The 25,044-nt window shown below is 41.2% G+C and overlaps 1 protein-coding gene across 1 annotated transcript; it reads left to right on the forward strand.

Moving 5' to 3' along the window:
- Positions 1-1,371: 1,371 nt before the first annotated feature.
- Positions 1,372-24,422, forward strand: RFXAP (regulatory factor X associated protein). The gene is made up of 4 exons (XM_067563298.1): positions 1,372-1,557; positions 17,478-18,149; positions 19,900-20,007; positions 22,586-24,422. The coding sequence occupies exons 1-4, from the start codon at positions 1,372-1,374 to the stop codon at positions 22,694-22,696; spliced, it is 1,077 nt and encodes a 358-aa protein (XP_067419399.1). The 3' UTR covers positions 22,697-24,422.
- The last annotated feature ends 622 nt before the right edge of the window (positions 24,423-25,044 follow it).

The raw sequence follows: 25,044 nt of genomic DNA on the forward strand, positions 1-25,044 counted from the left end.
CAGGATGAGGGGCAGTGAGGATGGAGACATTTTTTGTGAGATTCCTCAGCTTTAGTATGTGATTAGGCTTTGTGTTATGAGTCCTGACCAGCAGAATTTTAATCAGGAAAAACAAGGGAATGCAAGTGACTTAGGAAAAGAAGAGGGAAATATATTAATATCAGATGAATCAGGTGGCAAAAATAGGACTCGACTATTAGTGTTTTCCACTTATTTGAGGGAACACGACTGGATATACAGGAATGAAAAATAGTGAGCAATTTTATATTTGTATGGGATTATGTAAGGAGACTGGGGCTGGGGCGTTTAGAGATGAGTGTGTCCAGTGACAACAACCAACAAAAGAAGAAAAACTAGCCAAAGGACGAGCAGGAGAAATGAGCAAATTATAACTAGTGATGGGTGAACCTCAATATTTTCAATAGAAGGGTCAGATTGATTTATAAAAGCATACAGAAATGTGGACTCTGATCTGAAGCTTAACTGAACTGTTCAAACTGTTGGGTCCGGTTTACACTAGAGAACTGAACTATTGGGGATTGAACTGGTAGAACAGTAGAGGTGTATGTAGTTATAATGATGCAGTATGTCCACACCAGCCATGCTGCTTCAAGTTTAGGTCCACTGTAATTTTGCCCTATTTCCACTCTAGCACTATTCTACACTACTGCAATTGTACTGCCCTCTGGGTACCTATCTTACACTTCCTGGCATAGTCTCCTGAAACAGTGGCTTTGGGAGATTAGAGAAAGGCTTCTGGTATGCTTTGGGAAGCACAGTAGAATTGTGTTGAAAGAAGTCAAACAACCGTAATCCCCTGGAAAACTACCATCATTCCCTGGGCGAAGTTCCATAAGACCCCTGGTACTAGGCTAGGCCCTTATATTCTTCTCAGAATCAAGGCTAGGATGTATGCCAAGCTTTCACTCCTTGCACAGCAAAAAAGATTTCTTCTGGAGCTTTTAAAAAGCAGTAACGAGGCATCTTAAATGGCAGCAAAGAAGCTGTAGAGGTTGTTGAAATGGCTCCTGATGGGAGAAAGTGATCAACATGCATTGCTCATGGAGCTCATCACCTTAGTCGATAGCTGCATGCTGTTCTTGTGGGTGATCTTCAGTGGGTAGACAACTACCGTTGGGTCTTGTTCATGACCAAAGACTAGAGGGACAGAGTTGTACTCATGAAATGGAATGAGCAGCAATAGCTGCAAAACTTTACAATGGGGAAACAAACTTTCTTGGGTGAGCTAGTCCCAAACATTGCAGTTCCAGACCACAAGGATGAGAACTCCCCGCATCATGAGACAGAGTGCTGTGAACACCCTATGGATAATCACTGGTCAGCGGGCACCACTTTGGAGATGTAAGGTGTATGACAGGTGATTTTCTGGGGGAGGTTTTCAGGGCAAGCCATAGTGTGCTGCAGAGGCGGGAGTTCAAGGTGGCCAATGTTCGAGAGATCACTGAGAGAGTTAAGAAGCTGGGGGACTTGAACTTTGCAGGTTTCATTGAGGTAACCCATATGCCCAAAATCTCAGGAGTACAGCAACAGAAAGAGGTACTGTCAACAGTGATTCAGGGTGTGTCAACAGGATGCCAGGCACACTGCATGATACTAGAATTTTCATAAATCTAGACTTTTGAAGGTTGGACAACTCTCCTCCAGCTGAAGAGCACTGACATTGATGGTGTTTCTGACCCCACTGTGATTCCGTGACCTGCTTACTCACTTTTACCATAGCTCACTTCCTGACCCTACAACTCTGAGAGCGGCAGATTCAATTACACACTCAGCAGCAGCAGGATGTCATGGTCCCTTCATATTCTCCATTTTCTTTTATATTTCAGTGAGTCTTTTATTCTGTCTTCTCCACTGTTGGTCTTTCCTCAGAAGCATTTAAAGAAACATTTTGTAATACTTTTAAAAATGTTTATCTTATTTTGCGCTTCATGATGTCACCTAGAATCAATCAAGGATCAGGACCTCTTTTTGCAAGGTACTATACAGACAAACAACAAAAAAATCAGACCAGAGGGATTACAGTCTAGGTGTTATACAGGATGCTACAGGTGGACAAAACACACAGAAGGTACATGGTAAGACTAGGTAACAAAGAGAACAGACCCAGAGGGATAGCCGTGTTAGTCTGTACACAACAAAAACAATGGGAGTCCTGTAGCACCTTAAAGACGAACAAATTCCTGCGGGAATAAGCTTTTGTGCATCTGACGAAGTGGGTTGCAGCCCATGAAAGCTTATGCCTGCAGGAATTTGTTAGTCTTTAAGGTGCTGCAGGACTCTCGTTGTTTTTAAAGAGAAGAGAGTTTAGCAAAAACCCTAAAACTTCTTCTCAGGACATTTTTTTCTGATTGTTTTCCTTTCTCCCCTTCTCTGTCTAAATTCAGGGTATTTTCTTTTCTTCCTCTCTCTTCTCCCATTCTCTCCCACCATTCTTTTTCCATAACTATTCTTTCCATTCCTGGTCCTCTCACTCTTACTCTCTTCTCACTATTTCTCTTCTCCTTGAGCCTCTTATTTTGGAGGGGAGAGAGAGTGTCTTGCTCATATTTTAGATAAGGCTAGATAAGCATTCTGAGAATGAGTGGGCAAAAGGAATTTGCAGGAATCGCCCTTTCGTGGCCTGATCCAGAGACTGTCAATTGACTTCAGTGGACTTTGGATCAGGCCCCATATACAGGTGAGTTGACAGCTTTGCTCTGCAGTGTCTGTCCAGTCTTCCTCAGCTAGAATACTGGGGGCTGAAGCGCAGGGCATCAAGAGTAAAAGTGAAGTGTAAAATAAGGGGAAAAGGGGAAGGTTCAGGGTTCTAATGGGGACATGGAAAAACTATCCAGAAACAAACACAATGAACATTAGGCCAAGAGATTCAAGCCCTAACCCATTTTACAGTGGTATTGCTATTTACTAAGCACTAACATTGTTACAGGAAAAAGTCTATAGCCTTCCAGCACTTAGGTTTAATTGCCAGTATAGCACATTAGCTGAAATTACATTTACTGCATGTGCTAGCTAGACTCAAAGTTAAATTAATCCTTGGAAAAAATATTGTTTAAAACCATTTGATAGGTGGTTGGCAAGTTTTTATTGCTATTCTAAAGGCTGGATTATGCAGTGTCACTCCTATGTGGTGTCAATAAATATATATTACATTGAAAAATGCCCCTTCAAAAATTTCTCTTATGGAATCATGCAATGATATTTGAAGGCTAGCTGTACAATATGTTCTGCGGTAACAGTTGAACTTCTGCAAAAAAGACACATTACATTCCTCTTGCAGTAGACAAGAGCTTTGGCACGAGGAGAGGCTGATTCCTAAACACTCTTTTTTTGGCACTGTCACACTTGACATCTCATAAGCAAATTTGGGAAATGTGGTCTACATGAAATTACGAGTGCCCAACTAGTTGAAAAACCATACTCAAAAGAGCAATTACCAATGGTTCACTCTTAAACTGGAAAGATGTATATATATATATATATATATATATATATATATATATATATAGTGGGGGGGGGCAGTCTGTCCTGAAGTCTGGGGCCCATACTATTTAATATTTTAATTAATGACTTGGATAATGGAGTGGAGAGTATGCTTATAAAATCTATAGATGACACCAAACTGGGAAGAGTTGCAAGCACTTTGGAGGACAAGATTAAAATTCAAAACAACCTTGATAAATTGGAGAACTGGTCTGAAATCAATAAGTTGAAATTCAATAAAGACAAGTACAAAGTATTATACTTAGGAAGGAATACTCAAATGCAGAACTACAAAATGAGGAATAACTGGCTAGGAGGTAGTACTACTGAAAAGAATCAGGAACTTATAACGGATCACAAATTGGATATGAGCCAACAATGAGATGCAATTGCAAAAAAGGCTAATGTCATTTTGGGATATATTAACAGGAGTGCCTGATGTAAGACATGGGAAGTAACTGTCCTGCTTTCCTTGGTACTAGTAACGCCTCAGCTGAAATACTTTGTCCAGTTGTGGGCACCACACTTTAAGAAAGATGTGGACTCTGGCCCAAAGTTAGGTGCATTCCTCCACGCAGGATTCACACTTGATAACCCTCTCCTGGAACTAGACACCTAAGCCCCATGAGCCCCATCAGCCTCTTTACAATAAAACCAAAGTGAAGTAGGTGCTTCCCCATTTATACTCAATATTCCAGTGGTTAGACTATGGGGTTAGACTATGGGAGACCTGGGTTCAAATCCCCACTCTGCCTGACATGGAGCAGCAGTTTGAAACCAGGTCTCCTACACTGTGGGTGAATGCTACCACTTGACTATTAGATTCAGGTGGGATTTCTCCACCTCTCTTTTCTGCAGGGCCCAATCCGGTAGAAATGCCATAGATGGCTTCTGAGCATGTCTACTGGGCCAAGTCCTGCAGGCAAGATAGGTGGGGAATGCCTACTTTGTGAATCCCACTGGGGCTTAGGCATGAGTTAGGTGCCAAGCTGCTCTGTAGTGCAAGGATTGAGGCAGCTGTGCACATGCCCACTGGCAGAAATTTAGGCAGTGGAAGTTTAGGCACCTTGGGAGTTTAGGCAGCTATAGGGTTAGGCAGCAGCTGATCAAGGGTTTTGAGGATCTAAATGTTAGACTTAGGCACTTAAATGTCCCTTGTGAACCCCATCCAAAGTATACAGAGTGAAATGTAGCCATTAGAGCTTGTCTGCTTCATGGAAAAGGATAACACTCTAAAATATATCATTCCTGGTTATCATCCAACGACTCAATAGATTTAAACATGACTGTTGAAACACAAATTAACAGTATGCTTTACCATGGCAGAAATAAAACATACACCCTCAGAAAGAGCTAGTCACTTTAATGGGTGCCATGCTCTAGAAAATTAAGAGCAGGAGGTAAAAGGAATGGATCAAAGAGGGAAGCCTGGGATTCAGGAGCAAGGAGAAGCACAAAGGGTTTCGGCAGCAACAAGAGGAACCTGGGGGTCAGGGAGCAAGAGGGCTCTTGGGTAAGGACAGCCAACAAGGGAGTGTGGGGGTCAGATTATCCTTGTCTCTTCTATGGGAGCACAGCTGCCTTTTCTGCAAGCACCTCACGCATTAATAGCCAGAACTGTAACAGTCATCACACTAAAAATTTAAACAGCTCATTTGAAAACATATTTAATTTCTTAGATGAATTTCTTATATGGAAACTTATCAATGGGACAAATGCAATATTAGTGACAGAGTAGAATAGAAAGGAATTTGCATTTATATAGTACCTTTAATAGACAAGTTAACCCAAAGTGTTTTCCAAAGTAATGACTCCAACCCATCTCTTCCCTTCCCTTTGCTCAGAGGGGAGGAGAAAGATTTTAAAGCTGTAGAAGATGGCCTGGAGGGACTGAGAAACGTGTTGTGCTCCTATCGCACTACTTAGCTGGTGGAGGTCCTTCTGTGAACTATTCAGCAGAGCCCCTCTGTTGGGAAATGTGGATGACCTTGAAGGAGAAGCTAGGGAGCTAACTGACACATTGCACTCATGAAGTGGAGGAATTTGAGCCCTAAAAAGTCTCATAATTTCTATTGCTATAATCAGCAGTAAATAATACTCTGTGCTCTGTTATTCCCATCAGGAGAGGGGCTAGCATTGGGAAGCCAGTGGCAGCATGACACCTCTGCCAGCCATCTTCCCAATGCTGGGAGGGGCAGAAGGGAAATGGAGCCAGGGTCCCTGCCTGTAGATTTACTGGGTTTTCCCTCACTGATCCTATGCATCCTGGGCCTCCCCCATTTGATCTGCAACCTAGCCTCTTCCCTGACCCGCACTGCTGTGGGCTCAGCCTCCCAGACAGGGCAAAGCATGGAACAGAGGCAGCCCAGCAAACATATATATTTTATATTAAGTCCTCCCCTTCTGTGCATGGTTATACAGAAAGAAATACTGACGGGACACATAGCCTGACAACTGTTTAATTAACTATATACACTGTGTTATCAGTCCCTTCATTACTGAGTCTCTACTGCAGCACAATTCAGCAGCATGATGTGAAATGCTGACAACCCACAGCAGGTGCATTTTGTCCCACATACCAGCTAAGTGAGGCATCAGTGAAGAAGGTAATTGCTATTACAGATTCAGAATGTCCTTATTTCTTTCTCATAGAGGAAATGCTGTAACTTTCAGAACCCGCAGGGATAGCAGGGTCAGCTGCAGAGGCAGACCCTCTTCCCCAACCAGCTCCCCAATGGCTTCCACCCCAAAAACCCTTTCTAGGAGCTTCACAGTCCAGAGGGGGAACCCACAGGTACTGATGTTCACTGGATCAGCATTATCTTGCATAAGGAAACCTCTGTGACGATACTATATGTGGGAGGCATTCTTGTAATCCTGCCTCCTCCACAGTCGTGGAGCCCTGACCCTTTATAGTAGGCATGGAGGATTTTTCACAGGATAAAAGTGAAGGGAGAAACCATCTGCACAACCAGTTTCCACCAGATTTGGCTCCTTCCCTCCCCTCCCCCGCATGCATACCAAAAAATCTATATGAGCCTAAGTGCAAACTATTCTAGTCCAACAGTAGTAACAAGATCTATAGTCCTTGATGTTAATATCCCAGATACTATCACAAGGCAAGCATCATAGTATTCATACAGCAGACAAAGCTATTCACAGATTCAGAGTTTAAGGCCAGAAGGGACCATTAGCTCATACAGTCTGACCTCCTGTTTATCACAGGTCATTACATTTCACCAACTTGTCCACGTGCTGTGGTTAATAACTTATGTTTAATTAATTATAATTTGTATTTGGCTAAAGCATATATTCTAGAAAGGCATGCAGTTGTGATCTGAAGACATCAAGAGTTGGAAAATCCACTACTTCCCTTGGTAGTTTGTTCTAATGGTGAATCACCTTCACTGTTAAAATACTGTACCTCTTTCTAATTTGCATTTGTCTAGCATCAACTTTCAGTCATTGGTTCTTGCTATGCCTAGATTGAAGAGCCTTTACTACCAGTATACTGTACCTCTGAAGGTACTTACACACTGTAATCAAGTCTTCTCTCAATCTCATTTTTTGATAAACTAAGCAGACTGAGCTCTTTAAATCTCGCACTGTAAGGCATTTTCTACTGTCCTCAACTCATTGTTGTGGCTCTTTTCTGCACCCCCTCCAATTTTTCAACATATTTTTTACAATATGGATGCCAGAATTGTACACAGTATTCCAGAATCAGTCACACCAGTGCTGTCTACAGAGGTAAAATCACCTCTCTACTCCCACTCACTATTCCCCTGTTTACACATCCAAGAATCATATTATCCCTTTCACCTCGCCATTGCACTGGGAACTCCTGTTGAGTTACGATCCCTAAATCCCTTTCAGAGTCACTGCTTTCCAGGATACAGTCCCACACTCTGCAAATATGGCCTAGGTTGTATCTAGATCTATAACTTTGCATTTGGCTGTATTAAAACACATCTTGTTTGAACAGGCCCAGATTACCAAGTGACCCAGTCCAGTGATTAATTCATCTGTAACCCTCATGATGAAGTCCAAGTTATGTTGCGTTGAGTGTAATAGCTTTTGCTTTAGAAAATTATCATCTATAATTTTTAGAAATGCTAATGATATTTTACTACTGGCTGCCTGAGACTTCCAGCAGATGTCACCAGGGTCCTATTTCCCTCCATGACACAGTACACTTCTAACACAGTAGGATCATCTATTTGTTATTGCACAGAAGATGAAGGATCAAACATTATGTTAAATTGCCCGACTAGGACATGTCTAAAAGGCCGCTACTTTAAGTGTACTCTGTTTATTATGTGAGAGTGAGGAAGCAGATAAGATAAGACTAGAAGGTAGTGAAAGAGAACCTCTTGTGGACTACATTAATATAACTGGCCAGCTGACAGCCAACAATAGACTAAGATATTGTGTACAAGTTTAGATCTGGGATCCCAGTGGAAATAGGCCAAACACAGCCACACCTGGTCATGTCTTTGCTGGTATCTGACATATTTACCGTTAGCGGTTAGAGAAAGAGAGGTTGTGAGCAAGCTAGAGGGACTTAACACAATGAAAAGAATTATTAACTTTCATGGATATGACAGAGGTAAGGTAGCTTCTTTTCTCTGCTGCTATGCTTTTTTCAAAAGCAAGACAGATCAGCCGAATACTGTATGAATAACTAAGCGCATTATGATCTTCTTGACATCAGGGCTTGATTTATAAAATGAAACATTGCCTCTTTCCCCAAATTCATCAAGTAAATGATACTGAGTGCCAAATTCTATCCTGACTTAATGCAATTGTACAGGATGTAACTCAAAGCAGAATTTGTTCCTTAGCATTTTATGTGTATATGTATATTTATTTTAAAAACAGGCATATTTGTACATAATATCACTTTCTGAGATCTTTACATTATTTTCAAAAGTGAAAAACAGAAAATAGCACAGGAAGAATTTGTAACAACATACAAGCAGATTAATATGGCTTAATTTAGCAAAATCCCAAATCCACACAATCTCTTTTTCCTATGTTCACCTGTTGCCCAATTCAGATCCCATTGACCAACTCATCAGCAATGGCTTTATCCTCTGAGAACTGCACTGTTGCTTTCAACCTTCAACTACATGTACACTAGATCTCTTTTACCAAATGTTTAGAGCCAGATTCTGCCAGCCTTACACGGACGCCTCTCAAAAGAAGTTATTATACAGAGATAGCCCTGGTCTACGCTTACCTGGAGATTCGGCGGCAGTCGACAGGAGTTACGCAAACTACGCAGAGTAACTTGCGTAACTCACATCGACTGCTGTGCTTCCCTTCTGCGCGCTGTCTTCATTGAGCTGTGCTACTTGAAGGGGTGGTTTTACTCAGTCGACTTCCTGATTGATTGAGCGGGTCTACACTGACCACTCAATCGATCCAGAAAGATCAATCTGGCGGCGGCAACTTTGCCGCCATCAGTATAGACATACCCTGAGTAACGGTGGCAGAACGTGGCCCACAATAAGTGACAGAAGAAGCAAAAGGCTAACACTGCTTGGATCATGTGCTCTTGATATTTAGACAATACCCTGCTACCTTATAATGGCTGCACAAAAGCTGAATGAGACTAGAGTTTATGATCAGACTATTAATCAAATCCTTAATCAAACTTGGAATGTTACTTGGCATACCATATCATAGAATATTAGGGTTGGAAGAGACCTCGGGAAGTCATCTAGTCCAACCCGCTGCTCAAGGCAGGACCAACCGCAACTAAATCATCCCAACCAGGGCTTTGTCAAGCCGGGACTTAAAGACCTATAAGGATGGAGATTCCACCACCTCCCTAGATAACCCATTCCAGTGCTTCACTACCCTCCTAGTGAAAAAGTTTTTCTTGATATTCAACCTAGACCTCCCCCACTGCAAAATGAGACCATTGTTCCTTGTTCTGTCATCTACCACCACTGAGAACAGCCTAGCTCCATCCTCCCTGGAACACCCCTTCAGGTAGATTGGTTTCAACTCAAGTAACAGAAATTACTTATAAATAGGAAAAGAACCAATGCTGCACTAACTAAGTTCTTTTTTGTACAGTTGTACAACAAGGTACATTAAAGCTGGTGATGAATCCAAGGGGAGAAGCAGATATGCTGCCATTCCCACCTTACTGTCATTTCTGTGGAGAAAAAAGCAGAGTTGTTGATGTTCTGAGCATGTGCAAGATGTGTTTTTAAAGTCTTACCAACCCCATATTTTTAGTATTTAACAATTTAGAGCCAAATATTTCTCTCAAGTCTGCACTTGCACAAAATTGGTTTGAAAATTGAGACTCGAGGGGAAAGCAGCTTAAGCATCATGTTTTCCCCTCCTTTCCAATTGCCCCTCTACACAAACACAGCTCATTTGAAGATCAATGAGGTCTTATGAGATATGACAGCCAAGATGGAAGGCACAGTCAGAGAGCAGCTGCAGGTACATAGCAAAAACTATATTTGTCTGTTTCTTTTTTCATTGGCCATTTCTGCATGTTTTGATAGAAAATTCATCATGTAGCATCAGCCGGAGAAAAACAGGGAAGAAGCACACAACTGCTTCAGCACTGATATGTTACATTCTCAGGATCATTCGGTGATTCAGTCCTGTGTAGTGTGAACCCTTCTCTCCCCTGCGGGAGCTCTTCCCCTTCTGAGGTACTCTGAACCTGATCCCATTGAAGAGAATGGAAGTTTTTTGCTATTCACATCAGCAGGCTTTTAACCAGCTAATGGCAAAGATAGTTAAAGCCCTGAGAGCAGCAGGCTGGCAAAACACATTAATGAACAATGTATAAATCTTAATTAGTGATAGTAATGTGGTTTTAATCAGTGACTGTATAAACCAGTGAGTCTCAATTTTTTCCATACCGGGAACATTTTTTCCATACCAGGACCACTCTTCCTCCCTATACCTCCTTTTATCGACCTAAAATTTAACTGAGACAAACCTCCGTCCCCCATATAGCAGTCTGTGATCCCCTGATACTCATTCATGACAACCAGTTTAATAATAATAAAAAAGCAGCTTCCTAAAGAAAAACAAATAACAAACATCTGTACCTGCATACAAGAATTTGGAGAACTGCTATTTCACAGCTTCAACAAGGCAATAGGAAGAGGTGAAGAAATATAACTGCAATCCAAGAAAAGAACTTTCTGTACATAACATGGAACAATTCTCACCCATGGAGGTGAATCATGAGTGCTACAAATAAAATGAATATCAGAAAAATTGGATGAGTTTAAAAACACTTATATGTAACAAATTCTTTGCAAAATAAAATATAGTTGCTGAGCTAAATATACTGAAAGAAGTTTTAAAACTTTGCAATAAGTAGTTGTGTGGAAATATTGGTTGACCTGACACACAATGCCCAGGTATGTACTATGCAAGTCTCACAGACAGCATTTCACTGGCTGACTAAAGTGAAGGTGATAGGTCTACCTAGTGCAAAACTTGTTAGTAACTGGCTGGAGACTCTGATGAGATACAAATGGCTCCAAACTCTGGTGCATTAAGAAAGTTAAGTAGCAGAGCCAAAACCGCGATCCCCTGGCCCAGCCACTATTATGAATTAGAGAACATAAATAACTGAAATTCCCCAAGGCTTTAAAATGTTTATATAAGTAGCTGACATATGACAGTCATAGATGTTAGAAGCAGAAAGACTTGCTGGATTTCATAGATCATCTGGCCCATCTCCCTGCCAAAGCAGGATTGCTTTTTTACTGTACACTTTCTAGTACTTTATTCAGTCTAGTTTTAAATGTCCAAAGCAATTGGAATTTCATCACTTCTGTTGGGAGAATGTTTCCCAGCCTAATGGATATCATTGATTTTCCTGATATTCAGACTCATTTTTTTCATTTCTTAATTTCATTGCATTACTTAGCCTTACCATTTCATCAAGCAAAGTAGTTATGTCTACTTTTACCATACAAGATCATTCTTCTCTCTATTTGGTGTTCACACCCTTTGGGCTGCAAACACTGAGACCTTCTGACATGTCAGTGTAAAGTGGGAATGGATTAAATGTTTCAGAAAAATAAGATCCAATCCGTGTAACAATAGTCACTAGAATCAGAGATACTGATCCTTGCCAAAGTAACAGCTATACCATCTATATCATAAGTATATGATTATACCCATACAAAAGGAACAGAAGACATCTAAGCAAAACCAAGAAGGACAATGCATCTGCATTTGTTGAGGACACCCAAAATGCTTCTGATAGTGCTTCTGTGCTAAAAGAGGTAACATATGCCCACCCAGTCACAGACAACAGAAAACACCTGGAGCAGCAAACATGGGCTCCAGATGTCAGATCCACTCCAGCTTCTGGAAAGGCCATCACAGAAGGCATTGTGTTGAGAACAAGAAGTGGCCAAGTAAACAAAAAGCTGTTGAGGTTCAGAGATAGTAGTTCAGAACAGGTGTCTGATAAGAGGCAAAATAATCCCCCTCTCTGTCATGGAGATTGAAATCATCTTCCCTGACCTCCCTTCTACAGATTTCTATTTATGTGTTTTAATGATATGTCATTTTATTTTCATTTAATATAAAAATAAATAAATAAATAAAGGGGAGGAGGAAGATGTAACAGTAACCATTAGAATTAGTGGATGTGCCCTGCCATGGAACAGAAATACCCGAGAAATGTCATGTGCCTGAAACTAAGGCTTGGTCTACACTTACCCCGGCGATTCGGCGGCAGTCAACGGGAGTTACGCAAACTACGCAGAAAACTTGTGTAACTCCTGTCGACTGCTGTGCTTCTTTTCTGCAGGACATCTTCATAGCACTGCGCCACTTGCGGGGGTGGATTAATAGTGTCAATTTCTGGATCAACTGAGCGGGTCTTCACTGACCGCTCAGTCCATCCAGATAAGTTGATCTGACAGCGTCAGTGTAGACATAGCCCAGGAAATAAAAACTAGCATTTTACCAGCACTCTGACATGTCACTTCTTTATTACAATCTGAACCTTTGTCCACAACTCAGACCAAACTTTTTTCTGAGTGTGGCATACTAGGGCACACTCTGCCCCTTGTTTTTATAGTCTCTTCCCCACTTCGAGAAGCATTTCTAGTTGGGAGCAACGCAACAGGAAGTCTAGTGAAGAAAGAAAACTCCATGCAGCTTCTTTGCTAGAATGTATATTTTTGTCCCTGCTCCGTTCCTTGCCAAAGAATGACCACTTAGCAGGTAATGGTCCATTGGCCTTGTTGACACCTGGATGAGACCTCAGCTTGCCCTTTGTCTCTGACAAAATGATTTTTAGCCACACCGCAGTTATCTGGGAAACATACTTCAATCATGATTTCATCTTATGTTCATAACTTTACATATCATGTTACTATGTGCATTTTGGCATGATATTCTTGATCAGCAAGTTATGAGTTTTTAAATAATACCTCACAAGGCATACCTCATACAAACATTATTAAAATAGTGTGTAGAGTGTGAACACAGGTATATTCTGTCATGTTGAGTTTCACAAAATGTAATACATTTTTATTTTTGAAAGCCTATGTCCTTTTGCACTTTCCAGGCTTGTCTGGTAAACAGAAACACTTCAGTACTGTGAGAAAGGCTGTTTATAGTATTTGACAATATAAGCATCACAACTTTTGTTAACAAAACCAAACTTTAAGAAGTTCATCATCGTCAGTCTAATGCAGTTTGCATTGCCATTACTGATGGGAGTTCAACATTCATTGCTTTCAAGGAATTAATATTAGTAAGGCATATTTCACAATTTTGTTTGTTTTGTCTTTTTTAAGTATATCAGATTTTCCTATCACCAGGCTTTTGAATCTCCTCACGGCTTTCTCTATAGATTATATGACTCAATATTATGGCTGCTGTTAAGCAGTAAAATGAGCAATAGAACTGAAGAACAAGGAGCCTTTTTTTCTGATACCAACATATTGAATCCTTTTTAAAAAGAAATGTCTTTGTTAAGAGATGTGATTTAAATGAGATTAGTTCTCAGTTTTAGGGTTGCCTACCCTCCAGGATTGTCCTGGAGTCTCCAGGAATTAAAGATTAATTTTTAATGAAAGATTATGTCATGTGATGACACTGTTACCAGATTTGCCCTTCACCTTGGCATATACTCATTTATTAGGGTTACCTTCCTGGAAGGGGTGTGATTCTACTAATGTACTGCTTGTATTCATATGGCTACAAGCCCCCTCCCAATGGAGCTATCCTGCAGGACCTAAGGTTTTCAGGGCTAGGTTCCTCCAGCACCAGATTCAAATAAACCCCCCACAGATACACACACACATTTCAGATTAACTGAGTGTGTCTGAGCAGACCGGGCTATCAGCACAGTCAGTTGACCCCTTATGTGTCCCTGAACTCAGCAGGCTGGATGACACCACACTCTCAGTGGCCACCCTTATATGCCCCTTTGCCACGCATCAGAATAGACCACACTTCTTGAGCAGGCTGGTCCAAACAGCACTTTTTTGGCTACTCCCCTTAATTGCTCCTGGACTTAATCAGGCTGGGTCAAACAGCACCTTGAGCCGCACCCTTATTTGCCCCTGGACTCCATAGGCTAGGCAGAGTAGCACTTTTCATTTGTCCCCTTCACACCACAATTGTTCTAGCAGTAACTCTCTTGATGAGCAAACCCCAGAGGATTTTTGGGCACTCCAGAGATCTTTGGCTTAGATAAGAGAAGCGTTGCTACAGAGCAAGATAGGGACCAAGAACACAAAGGAGTACATGCAGTTTGGAGAAAGAGAAAAAGAGAAAGTGGTAACAAATTTGATTATAACAGTTATTTTATTGCTAGGTATATAAAACTTATGATACTAATAGTAATACCATACAAGGAGAGAAAAACAATCAAATGCTTACAATACTACACAATTACAATTGGGGTATTGGAGAAAGCTATCCCAGGTTTGATTACAAAAGTAGAAAGTTATACCTGAACTAAGAGAGAGAGAGGGAGAGAGACAAAAAGTGTGTTGGGGAAAGAACGAGGGTGTGATCTCACCACTCCATGCAGCGCAGAAGTTCCCAAGAAACAGGCTGGTCAACTTAGGGTCTGAAGCGCTTTGAGTCTGGCAGAGCCCCCAACACGATCAGTCAGGAAGAGAAGACAGGTTCCAGTGGAACTGATGCAGAATTTGGATCCAAGCATCAGAACAGGGATTTGAACTGTGATAGGGGATTTTGTAGATGCCAGGTTTGTTTATGGATAAACAATGTTTGGACAAAAGGAGCTGATCATTCCTGAAAGAGCATCTTTCCTTGAGAGAGCGCTCACAATGCAACCAGGATTCAGTGTTTTGCATATCAATAACTAGAATGGTCTGATAACTGTGGAGCTGGATGTGTACATGTGTTAGTTTATTTACATCAAGAGCAGAGATTTCCCAACATGCAGTGCTTCCCTGCTTCAGCAATCCCAGAGTTCAGTGCGTGTTCCATCTTCAGTGTAGATGAGGCTTCTGTATGCCCCCTTTTTACATCTTTGATGTAGATGAGAAATGTGGAGTTGTATCACCCTTGATGGGAGGGTTTTCCACTGCCTTTTCATATTGAAATGCCTTGGTTTCTGGTTCAAGCAGCCTTTGGTTTCTGGTTCAAGCATGGGCTGCGGGGGGGTATTCAGGTGAGCCAGAGAGAGTCGGGGTTTTGCACCCTGGTTCCCCAAGAACACAGAGCTGCCAGGTAACAACACCTCCCAGGAATACATCCAATCAAAATTAACAATCCTATCTCAGCTTTACTCAGAAGGCTCTATTTCCTTGTATCATTCATATATCTTTCAAAGCTATGTGTTAAAATCTCAGGCACTATCCTTGACTTGACCTTTTCATTTTATAATGGTGTAATAAGGTTATAAGATCATTTGCATTTAGATTATGGTTTCTCATAGGGCCACTTTAACACTGGATGTATGAATTTCATCCTCTCACTTTCCATTGAAGTTCTTAATATTTCATGAGATACACACATTAATAGATAACAGCAAAAGCACTTTGTGTGCTAAACACTTTGAGACACAATAAGCAAACAGACCTGATACGCTCTGTCCTCATAAAGGTAGAAATAACTTCCACAGTTAGAAAATTTTGCTGCAGCTGCAAGTATACCTATCATTGCCATCTCATCCCAGAACTAGAGCAGCTTAAGCAGTCTAATCATTTCATCTGGATAGTGGAAGGCAGGTTGGTGTGCTAAAACTTAGTTCACACCCTTGTATTACCCCATTAATCTTTGGAATAAACATCACTGCCTGTCAACATATTCCTAGTGTATTCCAATCGATAATGGCTCCCCCAGTTCCTCAATTATGATGACCATCTTCTTGAATTTTGTCCCCAATGACTGCTTTTCTAATGAATGTATCTCACCAGGATAGGTACGGAGGACTAGGTACTGAAAAATTGACACAGAAGCTCTGGCACATCAAAATGAACCACTTTATGAGCACTAATGTAGATAGCAGAAATATACAGAATCTATTCAAACCATGAGTAGGCAGACTGAGCATAGATAAATATCTATGATTTAAGCCTGCAGTTTTTGGCATCTGATGTTAGACTCACCTGGGAAGGCCAAATACTAGGCAGCTGGGACATGTAGAGTAAGGACCAATTTGTCAAAATATGACCTTCGTTCCCCAAAAGCTAAGATGGCACAAATGATATATGGAATATAAAATTAGTTTTTTGCATTTGAATGTTTCTCTCTCAACATTTTCTACAGTCTCTCCTAGAAACATCAGGAACAAAGCAACATTTGATTGCAATTTTTAATCCATAATATTCCATGAGTTCAAAATTAGGCTAAATTTGTTAGCCAACCATTCCTTTTCCATTCATGTTCCTTCTTATGCCCAGATCTTCCAAATCATTTAAAAAGCAACCTTCTCGTTAAAACAAAATAGAAACACCCAAAATAACGTAATATTTTGCTTTGCAATTCTAAAGTGCCTTTCATTAAAGGATACCAAAGCGCTTTGCAAACTAATTAAACCTTACAACATCCCTGTGCGATCCATCAATGGCTATTAGCCAAGATGGTAAGGGATGCAATCCCATGCTCTGGGTGTCCCTAAACCTCTGACTTCCAGAAACTGGAACTGGACCACAGGCAATTGATCACTGAAAAACTGTTTTGTTCATCCCCTCTGAAATATCTGGCACCAGCTGCTGTCGGAAGAAAGAATACTGGGCTAGATCCTAGGACAAGTCTACACTTAAAACGCTGCATCGGCGCAGCTGCGCCACGGTAGTGCTTTAATGAAGATGCTGTAATCTGACAGGAGAGAGCTCTCCTGTCGGCACAGTTAATCCAAGAGGTGGTAGCTGTCCTACGTGGAGGGTAGGTCGATATAACTACATTGCTCAGGGGTGTGAACGTTTCACACCTTGACTGATGCAGGCATGCCAATATAGATCTATAGTGTAGACCAGACCTCAGTATGGCCATTCTGATGTTCTCCTGTATTGTTATAGTCATTTCTTCAGCTGTGGACATTCAGGAACTATCATACTGAGGGCTACATTGTTCCTTTAAAGCACGGCCCTCCAGGGACCGCTCCAGTGCTGCAACTGAAGGCAGCCTACACTAGTAGCACTACATCAGCAAAGCTGCACCCGTGCAGCGGCACGCGGGCAGTAAGACCTCCCACCACTCAAGGACCGCTGCGCACGCGCACTTCATTTTCTGTTTCCCCGGTGTGCCGCGTGCAACGAGACTTCCCCGCTTCCTGAGCTGTCAAGCGAGCTTCCCACAGTACGCAAGCGCACTCACTCCACACTCCTCCCCCGTCCGACAGTTGCCGCTGTAAAGCGGGCGCAGTCGCGCGTCCCTCACTGCCGTCAGGGCGCGTGCGCGCTCGGGCCTGTCCGCATGCGCATCAGGTAGCTGGGAGGAGGGGGACGGTTTACTTCGTACGTGAGCACGCGCAGTAGGTGTCAGCGCTGGGACGCGGCGTGTGCGGTTGGTCGCCTGTCAGAGCCTATGCCCTGCGCCTGCGCACTCACTGCTTTGTGGCTGCCCAGTGGAGGAGGCGCTGCGGAGCTCCCGAGTCCCCTCAGCGGCAGCGCCCGGTTGGCGGGAAGGAAAGCGGGACGGAGCGTCCGGGCGGCGGTAGCAGGGCCCTGCGGGCCAGCCCCGCCGCCGCTTCCTCCTCGCCCCCCCAGCTGGCGCTGCTGGTAATGCAGCCGTGCGGCGGCGGCGGCGAGGAGGAGGCGGCGGCGGGGGGGCAACAGGGCTTCGCGCAGGCCCCGCGGCCCCTCATGTTCGTCTGCGAGCTGGGCCCCGGCGAGGGCGACGTGGACGAGGGCGAGTTGGCGGGCGGCGAGAGCACGGCCAGCCCCGAGGAGCTGGAGGACGAGGAGGCGGCGGAGGCCTCGGCGGGGGGCGGCGGCTGCAAGAGCTGCACGTACGAGGGCTGCCGCGAGACCACCACGCAGGTGGCCAAGCAGCGCAAGCCCTGGATGTGCAAGCGCCACCGCAACAAGATGTACAAGGACAAGTACAAGCGCAAGAAAAGCGACCAGGCCCTGGGCAGCGGCGGGGCTGGGGCGGCCGTAGCGCAGTGCGGGACTGCCACGGCGGGGGGCAGCGGCGCACGGGCCGAGGTGAGGGGGAGGGCTTAGTGCCTGGCTGGCCGGCCGGCCGCTGCGGTATGAGGCCAGAGACTTCCCTATCAGGCCCACGCCAGGATACCCCCATTTAGTAACAGTCCCAGATCACTTGAGCTGATGGTCAGGTGCAGGTTCTCAACTTTCGATGGGCTCTGGCATTACCTAGCATGCCACTATGGGCTGCTGTTACAGGTGTGAGGGAGGGGGCAGCTCCCCCCCTGCCTCCCCAAACCCACATCACTCTCCTAGTTCTCTTCCTCACCAAAGGTGCAGATTCAGCGCAGCGTGGCACTAGTTATTCACATCGCCTGCCTATCTGTTGGTCTGCTCCTGTCCTCCCACAGAATGAGTTTTTTATTGAGCTTGATGTGATTTTCTGTCCTGTTGAGTTCCAGTTATCTGAGCATGTTTGTGGCCCCTGTAGTTCCAATAATAGTAATTCTGCTGTAGCAGAGGGACATCAACATCTGTCTTATAGAATGAGGCCACTGTGCCAGGGAAAGCCTTGCAAGGAATACTTTTTTGGCCATCTGCCTTCCCCAGTCAGTTACACTTATGAAATCCTCCTAAGTATGCTTAGTCCTTATTTAATACTTTACACATTCAGAGCTATACTAATCCTCACAACATTTTCATGAATGTGATCTACAGGAAACAGAGGCACAGGAAGGCTATTTGACTTGCCTAAGATCCCCACAGTGAATTGTTGGCAGAACTGGTATTAGCATTCAGCTTGGCTTTAGCAGTTTTGACTCTAATCACAAACTCTAGACCATGTAGTCTGATAGTTGTCATAATTTGTAAGAATTTTCAAGCAGATTTTGAATGTGTTTTGAAATAGCATTGGGAAGGGGGAAGCTGCATTTCTTCTGAGTTTTAAAAAAAAGTGATGGAAACAGTTTGTACTTTGGGAGTGGGGGTGAAGAAGCGAGGCGGTGATTACTGTCTTGGAAGGGACAACATTTCCTTTCCACAAGTGTGTAGTATGTACATTAGATTTTGAAAGTTAGAGACTCAACAGGTAGAATATACATATGCATCTAGTAAAGGTTGAGCAATTTGACATTTAAAATTAGACTGTGTACTTTCAAGCACCGTAAACAATCTTTTTCATCCCCTGGGGAAGAGAGCTAGATGTCTTAATAGGTCTCTTTCATTTCTTATTTTTTGAACAATGTTGAAGAAACAGTTAGTAGGATAGCTATTTGCATAACACCTTTCAGTTGGAAGAATAGTCATTAACAAACTTCACAGGGTGGGAGGCCTCGGACCAGAGAGAAACCAGTGTGAGGAATCTGCAGCATATTGTGAAGGTAGCACAAATAAGGTGCTGGAATATGGCTAGAACTGACTCTAGGGAGTCACATTACTTTCAGGGAAATGTGGTTAAAAATTGTGGAGGGAACAATTGGGCTGATTCAAAATACTTATTTTTTAATCAAATAGATTACAGTTTTATTAGCTACCTGTGGTAACTTGGTTAGGAGTTTAATTTAGAAGTCAATTCACCAGTTTCCGGAGTCGTGTTCACTAAGGTTAGTGGAGACCGGAAGCATTATGGAGGGAAAAACAGAACATTGAGTGGATTCTTTTCCTCTGATACAATTTATTTCCTTCCACAGATTAGGAATAGGAAGCAGGCCGTTTTATTCTGAGGTCTTTCCCCTGTAGAAATTAAAATGCATTGTAATGACAGAATGTATAACATCTGTCTTTCCTCTTGTATTTTGTCTCTTATGTCTAGGATTGCATTGAAGGTTCAGTTTCTGTTACAAAACAAAGAACAGGGTCTATTGGTGATCGCCCAGCAAGACCTACTCTTTTAGAACAAGTATTGAATCAGAAAAGGCTGGTAAGTACCATATCATCACAAGGCTGAAGGTAGTAGTATTGCACTTTGAAAACCAATTTTTGAAAAAAAGTTATATTGCACACACCTTTTCTTAGAGATACATACAGAATATGTACTGAAATTTAACTGGTGCCTGTCTGGAAACTTGGAAGTCAGTAGATTGCTGTTGTTTATATAACAATGCAATGAACAAGTTTTAAAAATAAATATTACAGTGGAAATGAAAGATGCAAATTTTGATATTTTCTGAGAACACAGTAATCACAAGACTATATAAATCAGTTACGTTAGCTGGACATGGACTTTTCTGTACTATTAGAAAAGTGTGTAGTTAGTATTCATAGTGTATCTAGAATGTTTTAATCTGTTAACCCAACTTTGCTATAAAGTCTCCTGTAAAACATTTAGTGAGATGTGCACTTTAAATAGTTCCAGTGCAAGCTTCAGTCATGGCAGTGTAAGAAATAAGTCAGTAGAAGTCCAGGCAATGTCTACACCACCGCCTATGTCAGCAAAACTTTTGTCACTCAGAGGTGGAATATTTACACCCATGAGCGACATAAATTACACCAACTTAAGCATTGATGTGCACAGCGTTTTGTCAGTAAGAGAGCTTCTCTCGCCAACATAGCTTATGCCGCTCACAGAGGTGGTTTTTTTAAGCCGATGGGAGAGCTCTCTCCCATTGGCATAGAGCGTCTTCATCAGATGTGCTGCAGTGGCGCAGCTGTATCTCTGCAACTGCAGCACTGTACATATAGACATAGCCATAGACTCTACCTCATTTACTATGCTATTGTATACAATAGCATCTATCTTACATTGTAGTAAGCACAAGATGTTTTTTGTGGCTCCTCTTGAGTGATCTTCAGGGAATGCTGCTGTACAGAGGAAAGAACTTAATATATTTGGTGGTTTGGGCTTTTATTGTGGCTATTTCTAATGTACTTTCACCATTAAGTGTTTTTGATTCTCTTTTGATGGAAAGAGATTAAAGTGTACACCTACTATCTCCATTAACAATGAAAAGCAGCATAACCAGCCATGATTATTGTGCTGCAGGTCTCATTAGGCACCTATGTGCATGATTCTAATTGAGGACTCCAGATTTCAGATTTTTTAAGATTAAAGTGTTTAAAGAAAATCCTAGGTTTACAGCAAAATACTCTTATTTTGCATATAGAGTCTCTGCTCTCCCAGTGATATGATATATAGAAGCACCTATTTAAAATCTAGAAACAAACTTTGGAATAGTGTCCATGAAAGGGAAGTTATTTTCTCCAGTTCTTTAAACTAGCCTGCAGAAAAATTGGAAAGTCACAAAGTTGCCCATTGGCTGCTGCTCTCTGGGTCTTGCTTTTGGATTACAGCTCTTTGGTTCTCTTTCCTGACTGACAGTATCTTCATAGCTCTTAACGATACTTGACAAGTTCCTTTTAGTAATGAAAACTGAAAACACTTTATGATTTCCTTAGAATTATAGCAACCAGACACTCTTGGAAAAGTAAATATTCCTTTTAAAGGCCTTTGCACAAGATTGAAACTCTGGCCTTCAGGCTTCAGTCCACCAAACAGGAGAAATGAGGCATGGGTCCTGCTTGAGTTGTGTTGCTGTCTTCAGTATTTTGCCAGTTTCTTTCTCTCATTCAGCAATATTCCTTTAGGAAAGATCCCTTTGCTTTTCATATATATGGGGTAGAGGACATGATCTCAAACCATAAGGATATTTTTTAACAAAATGTTAGTGTACAACTTGGAAAAAGAACTGGCTTTCTGGGAAACTTCAGGTAGCAAAAGATGAAAAGATTTCCTAATGCAGTAGATAATGTCTGGCACTTTTATAGCACCTTATATTCAAAGATCTCAAAGAACTTTATAAGCATTCCTTCTGAGAGTTAGATAATTATTCTCAGGCTGCAAATGGGGGAAATTGATCACAAAAGTTGTGATTTGGCCAAGGTCCATAGCAAGTTAGTGATAGTGCCAGGAATAGAACCCAGAACTCCTGACTCCCATCCACTCCACTAGTCACAGAACAGCATTTTCTTTCACACTTTCATAAGGGTTGTTTGTTTCTAACTGGTGACAAACTAATATGGTAAACTATAAATATTCTATATTTATAGAAATCTTTCAATGACAGGATCTGTGTTTCTCCACTAAAACAGGGTTTTGAGGGAATACAGGAAGTAGGAGTAGGGAATACAGGAAGCATAGTTCAAAATTAAAGTGCACTTAAACATTTTTAAAGCAGATGTTTAAATTGTCTGTATGGCAGGAACTTATTTTTGTTTAAAAAAAAGTATAGAGTATTATGAGGTGGCATATCTTCTTGCCCTAATTCAATTAACTGGAGTTAATGTCTCCATTCCTTTTCTGGAGATCTTGTAATGATGAAAACTGTTCCCACTTTGGTGTGGTTTGTGGGCATGTTTTATAATATGTTAATTTTATTGAACTCCCATTTATAAGGATTGTGAACAAACTGATATAATGCATAGTTCATAAATATGAGATTTTGTCCCTATTCTAAGTATTTTAGTGTCAATTTAAAACAATCCACTTTTCTTTCTTTAAGTCATTATTAAGAAGTCCAGAGGTGGTACAGTTTCTGCAGAAACAGCAACAACTGTTAAGTCAACAGGCTTTGGAACAAAGGCAGCAACAGTTTCCAGGAGCACCTGTGTGATGGGGACAAAGATCTGCAGCACAATCTGGATGGAGATGTATCTTCCATAAGTGAAAAGAGGCCAGTTAAATGTTAAGATGGAAGACTGAAATTGCTGCTGCTGCTGTATAATACCTGTATTGTTTTGTGGTTGCACTTTTGGGGTTCTGAGCTTCATGGATGTCCATGAATTTGTGAGCAAATCAGGAGGAATCTGGTTCCCCATTCTGTTTCAGAAATTTAACTTATTCATAATTTTTTATAGAAATGTAATTATATTAGTAATTTTACACAACCCCCTACTCCTACCAAAGTCTTCCATTATAAATTAACTAAACACTTTGCTATGTGAAAAGTTTCATAGTTCAATGTAGTCACTCTTTGATGACAATCATTGAAGAAAAAAGGCAATTACTTTCTGTGGAAGTTGTGAAATTAAAAAAAAAATGTACTGACTTTGAGCCAGCCCAGTAAGATAACATAGTAGCATATTGCTCAGGTATATAAGAGACTTGGAGTCATTAGATTCTGTTGCACTAACAGTTAAAGACAAATAATGTCATGCAATTGCTGCACTAATAGATAAAGAGTGCAAATCATTGGTTGATTCTGTTGGTGTGTGTCCATAATTCACAAATCTAGTTGGATTGAAGTGTTTAACCATTCTGTCTAAAAGAAGTGCTACAGGGCTGTCACCAGAGTGACAGGGGGAGTTTAAAGTAATTGATGTGGAAAATAGCCCCAGAATGAATAGAAAGAGAAATTGCCATTTAAGGGAAGAACTAGAATGCAAAAAAGAAAATAACCCAAGATTTATTTTATTGTTTACTTGGCCTTCAATTATCAGATACTCGTGAACTTGACCACCAATTCTTTAAATATTACTTTTTCTAAACGGTGGACCATAGTTTGCTGAGTGATACTAGAATAAAGAGACCTATCCTGGATGAACCAGTGTAAGAATTATACTATTTATCTTGGAGTTGAAAACCATGAGTTTTCATTCCTCTAAGTGAATAAAATAAAATATTTAGAATTCAAGTTGTAGAACTAAGTTGAACTTAGTTATAGTAACAAACCTTTTAAAAGCGCTTCCTACAAAAAAAAAATAGCATCTAATCCACTCAGGTTGATGCTGGACATTTTTGGTTTCCAATTTGTTAAAATTAACAATTTTAACAATAAGTTCACCTGTTTAAGAATCCAAACATTATATCACAAAATAACAAATCCTGAGTTTTTCTTAGTATTAAAACTAATTTTCTAGTAGAGGGCTTTTAAGTAACAGTATAGGTACTTACTAAGCTATGACTTTGGTACAAACTCTTAGTAAGGTCCACTGATAAGTATCAGTTCAAAAATATTTCTGTTATTCTTGTATGGGTATTGTATAAGATGTATTTATTTACAGAAATTGTTCCGATAGGGATCTATTAAACATCAATTGTATGTCTCTGGAATTGTGAAGGTGGTTCTCATTTCAAATATGGTTAAGAAATTTTGTATAAATTTTGGACCAATATGTGTTCTTTAAGCAAACTTTTTGTAAAAACTCATGTTCCTTTTTATTTTTTCTATTTGAAGTTATTGTATGTTAATTTTTATGTTCTGTGTCTGTATTCAAATGGTTAGCTCTGGTTAGGTAGCTTTAAACTTTGCTGTATTTCCAAACTGCTTGTGTTCTTTGAGAGAGAGAAACACCACCTTTTAAAAAAAAAAATAAAATTAAAAAAAATCAGATACCGTTTTGAGGATGTAAATAGTAATTTTACAGTTTTTTAAAAAAATTCAGATTTATATATAGAAGAAAGATAGCCCAATTAGACAAAAAGTGAATGCTAAGATTTTTGTTGTGAAAACATTTGGAGGGACACAACTTGCAAATCAGTTCCTTTTAAAAAAAGTTACAGTATCCTTGGATACTATACTTGCCCCAGAACTCCCATGCCAATTTTTGTGATTTTACAATCTCATTTTCTTATTTTTAAAGTTTTCTGGCTTGTTAACAATTTGTTGGGCCCAGACATAACAGCCATACTGTGTTAGATCAGTGGTCCATCTAGCCCAGTATTCTGTCTTCTGACTGTGGCCAATGCCAGAAACCTCAGAGGGAGAATAGGGCAATTATTGAATGCTCCATCCCGTCATCCACTCCTAGCTTCAGGCAGTTAGAGGCTTAGGACACCCAGAGCATGGGTTTGAATCCCTAGTCATCTTGGCTAATTGCCATTGATGGATCTGTCTTCCATGAACTTAGCTAATTCTATTTTGAACCCAGTTACAGTTTTGACCTTCACAGCATCCCCTGGCACTGAATTCTGCAGGTTGATTGTGCATTCTGTGAAGTAGTACTTCCTATTGTTTGTTTT

Source organism: Emydura macquarii, unplaced genomic scaffold, assembly GCF_026122565.2.
Source record: "Emydura macquarii macquarii isolate MOO-44397 ecotype Brisbane River unplaced genomic scaffold, CSIRO-AGI_Emac_v2 contig_2473, whole genome shotgun sequence".
Lineage (NCBI taxonomy): Eukaryota > Metazoa > Chordata > Testudines > Chelidae > Emydura > Emydura macquarii.

What these genes read in the sequence shown, in the direction of transcription:
- RFXAP (XM_067563298.1), top strand. Translation starts at nt 1,372, where the DNA reads ATGACAGGTGATTTTCTGGGGGAGGTTTTCAGGGCAAGCCATAGTGTG. An exon ending in GAGTACAGCAACAGAAAGAG is followed by an intron (nt 1,558 to 17,477) that starts GTACTGTCAACA and finishes CACGCGCAGTAG; the next exon opens with GTGTCAGCGCTGGGACGCGG. An exon ending in TATTGAATCAGAAAAGGCTG is followed by an intron (nt 20,008 to 22,585) that starts GTAAGTACCATA and finishes TCTTTCTTTAAG; the next exon opens with TCATTATTAAGAAGTCCAGA.